At 46.7% G+C, this 2689-nt stretch overlaps 1 protein-coding gene across 1 annotated transcript; it reads right to left on the bottom strand.

The window, feature by feature from the left end:
- Positions 1 to 352: 352 nt before the first annotated feature.
- LOC147333305 (cephalotoxin-like protein) lies at positions 353 to 2280 on the bottom strand. Its single transcript, XM_086290400.1, has one exon. The coding sequence runs from the start codon at positions 2276 to 2278 to the stop codon at positions 644 to 646; it is 1635 nt and encodes a 544-aa protein (XP_086146526.1). The 5' UTR covers positions 2279 to 2280; the 3' UTR covers positions 353 to 643.
- Positions 2281 to 2689: the final 409 nt, after the last annotated feature.

The raw sequence follows: 2689 nt of genomic DNA, 5'->3' as shown, positions 1-2689 counted from the left end.
GCCAGCCCTACAAGCTGTTCGTTTTCCTGCCTCACCCTCCCTCCCCCTTTTTCAGTTATTTCACTTGTCATTAGGACACGGAGGTCAGCCCGACCCCCCAGAGGCCTTCTTAAACTCCAGCTCAATTCATGTTCAAACCATCTGACTTTATCTACTAAAATGCTGTCAAACCGAAGATGAGAAAGTCAAAGTGAAAGATTTTCGCCGTTTTTTGCAGCTTCCAGAATGACTTCACAACGTTACTCTGACCCGTGAAGCTTCAGCGGACGCAAACATGAAGGAGAAACGCACCAGTTCACAGTGGATCCCATCCCCAACCACAGCCATGGTTTCAGATATTTTAAGAATCAGACACAGTCCAGGTGTCTTTATTTGTGGTCACATAGTTAATTATTTTCATGGCAAGCACAAAGAAAACACAACGAATACATCGTTAAAGCATGACTGCCTTACACAGAAAGGACCTCAGCTGGTCCTGACTGTTTGTTGTCATGTTTGCAGTGGACTGCTGTGTCAGCGCATTTCATTCTTGAACAAAATCAGTTTTGCTTTATTCTACTGATGCTTTTTTCATGAGCTACAGAGTTTCCTGTGAACTTCACAGTAATGTGGTTTTTAATGAGTGCGCACCGATCCTCCAGATTTAGTTCAGCGGTGACGGCGGAGCTCTCCGCACAGTAAACCCTACATCTATGGGCGGCACAGTGGTGTTCATCTTGTGTTCACACCTGTCTCCCAGGTAACTGTCGGGGCAGTCGCACAGGTGTTGGTTGGAGTCCAGCAGCCTCTTGCACCGTCCCCCGTTCAGACACGTATCAGGATTGCAGACGGCAAGTGACCGGGAGTAATGGATGCAGATTTGGCTGTAGTGAGGTAAGTCATAGCGAACACTGTATTGAGGTGGAAGCCAATCATACCTCCAACATCTGAAGGACTTCATGGCTGCTGGGACTTCCACTAAGTCGTCCCACTTAAACTTGATGCTGTGCATCACCTTTAAAAACTGACCTACAGAAACTCCATCGACCTTGCGGTTGCAGTTTAAAATATTCTGTGCCATTTGATCGCAGTGTGTTTCTGGCAAAAGGTTATGGTAAAAGTAATATGGCTCCAGGTTACACGAGTCCAGCTCCTTTACCACTGCTGCTGCTTTAGTGTCCTGCTCTTCTTTCAGAGTGTAGCCCACAGCCACAGTCACACTGTCCACAGGGATCTTTGTCATATTGTGAAATGCATATGTCGTGTCTGTATCAGTGTCATATACCACCACCACCCAGCTGTACCAGTTGTACTTCTGGTCCAGAACCGTCTTCACCTGAACAGCGATGGCTTGCTTGTTATTAGCAGTGTGAGCTTTGGCGGTCTCTATCACATCGTTCTTCATGAACTGCTCATAGTTGGTCAGACAGAACTGTACAGCTGAAATCTGAGCTTCAGAGACTTTCTTGAACATCTGCGTGTGTTCAGCTTCTTTGGCTGCTGTGTTTAAACCCAGGAGTTTCCAGTAGAACTGGTTGACTAGCATCCCCTTCCACAGCAGGCTGCTTAAATACAAGTTGTATTTTCCGATCTGACTCGTGTCACATTTAAACTTTCTCTTCAGGAGTTCGTTGATGTTTCCGCTCAGAGACGTGCTGGTGACTGTCAGGTAATGGTAAAGGTTGGTCATACCGGTCTCAGCTCCCGTGTTCTCATAGTAGTTGGTGAATATTTGTGCCAGTCGCCATTTGTCCTCACCTCGCATCAGCTCGCCACTCTCTCGAAACTCGTTGAACTTCCTCCAGGCGTTGAGGATGCGGAGTTCATCTTGAGAGTAGACGCTGATGTAGCTGAACCACTCTACGTCTGTTGCCAGGTCAGAGATCTGGATGGAGAGTGAATCCATCTTCCTGTTTACTTCAGCGAAGCCTTCCTTCACTGCCTTCAGCACTGGGTCGTCCTGTGGGATGAAGACTAGGACCATGCTGATGACAGAGGAGACCACACCTCCGATGCCAGGTGCCAGGCTAGCAAAGTTTGAAAGGCTTTTGATTACACCTACCACTTTATCTGGGTTAATATTTTCCATCACGTCTTTAAACAGAGACAGAGAATCTTTGACAGAATTCAGAACTTGATCAGCTTGGTCTCTGCTGTCTTCAGGCAGGTCTCTGCGAGCCCTGTAAGGTGGTGAGAGGTCAGCTGTGACGGGGTCACGGGGCCGAGCAGAGGAGGTCGTCCAGTAGAGAAACAGCAGTGAAGCCAAGAGCATCGAGGAGGGCCACCAACGGGATGCCATGGCTGTAACACACAACATGAAAGTCATTTCTAAATGAACGTGCAGCTCTCAGGTTCACATCCATAAAGAATAACTGTGTGTAAATCCTGCAGCACCAAACACTTACAGGACAAACGAGACGAGAGCTGCGTGTCTTTGTTCGCTCTGAAAAAAGTCTCGTAGCTTCATCAGGAAGTTTAACTGCTTTTATGCTTTGATTTTGTATTTATTTGCCTTTCTATTAACTCCCAAATTCATTTACTTTGATCCATTTAGTTTCCTATTTGTTCCTGTGATTAATGCACGTGTTCGATTCTGTTGATCCAGGTATGAAGTCATTCAGTCGTTTGTGAATCCCGGTCAGCGTTGTTGTCCATTTGTTCATGACGACTGTGTTTAGTCTGTTCCTTCCCATCCCATACATGGCCACCT

Source organism: Aulonocara sp. 'chitande type north' Nkhata Bay, linkage group LG4, assembly GCF_057382095.1.
Source record: "Aulonocara sp. 'chitande type north' Nkhata Bay isolate Kocher_YH1m ecotype deep benthic linkage group LG4, A_spYH_male_GT1.1, whole genome shotgun sequence".
NCBI lineage: Eukaryota > Metazoa > Chordata > Actinopteri > Cichliformes > Cichlidae > Aulonocara > Aulonocara sp. 'chitande type north' Nkhata Bay.
This window is presented reverse-complemented; position numbering and strand designations above follow the sequence as displayed.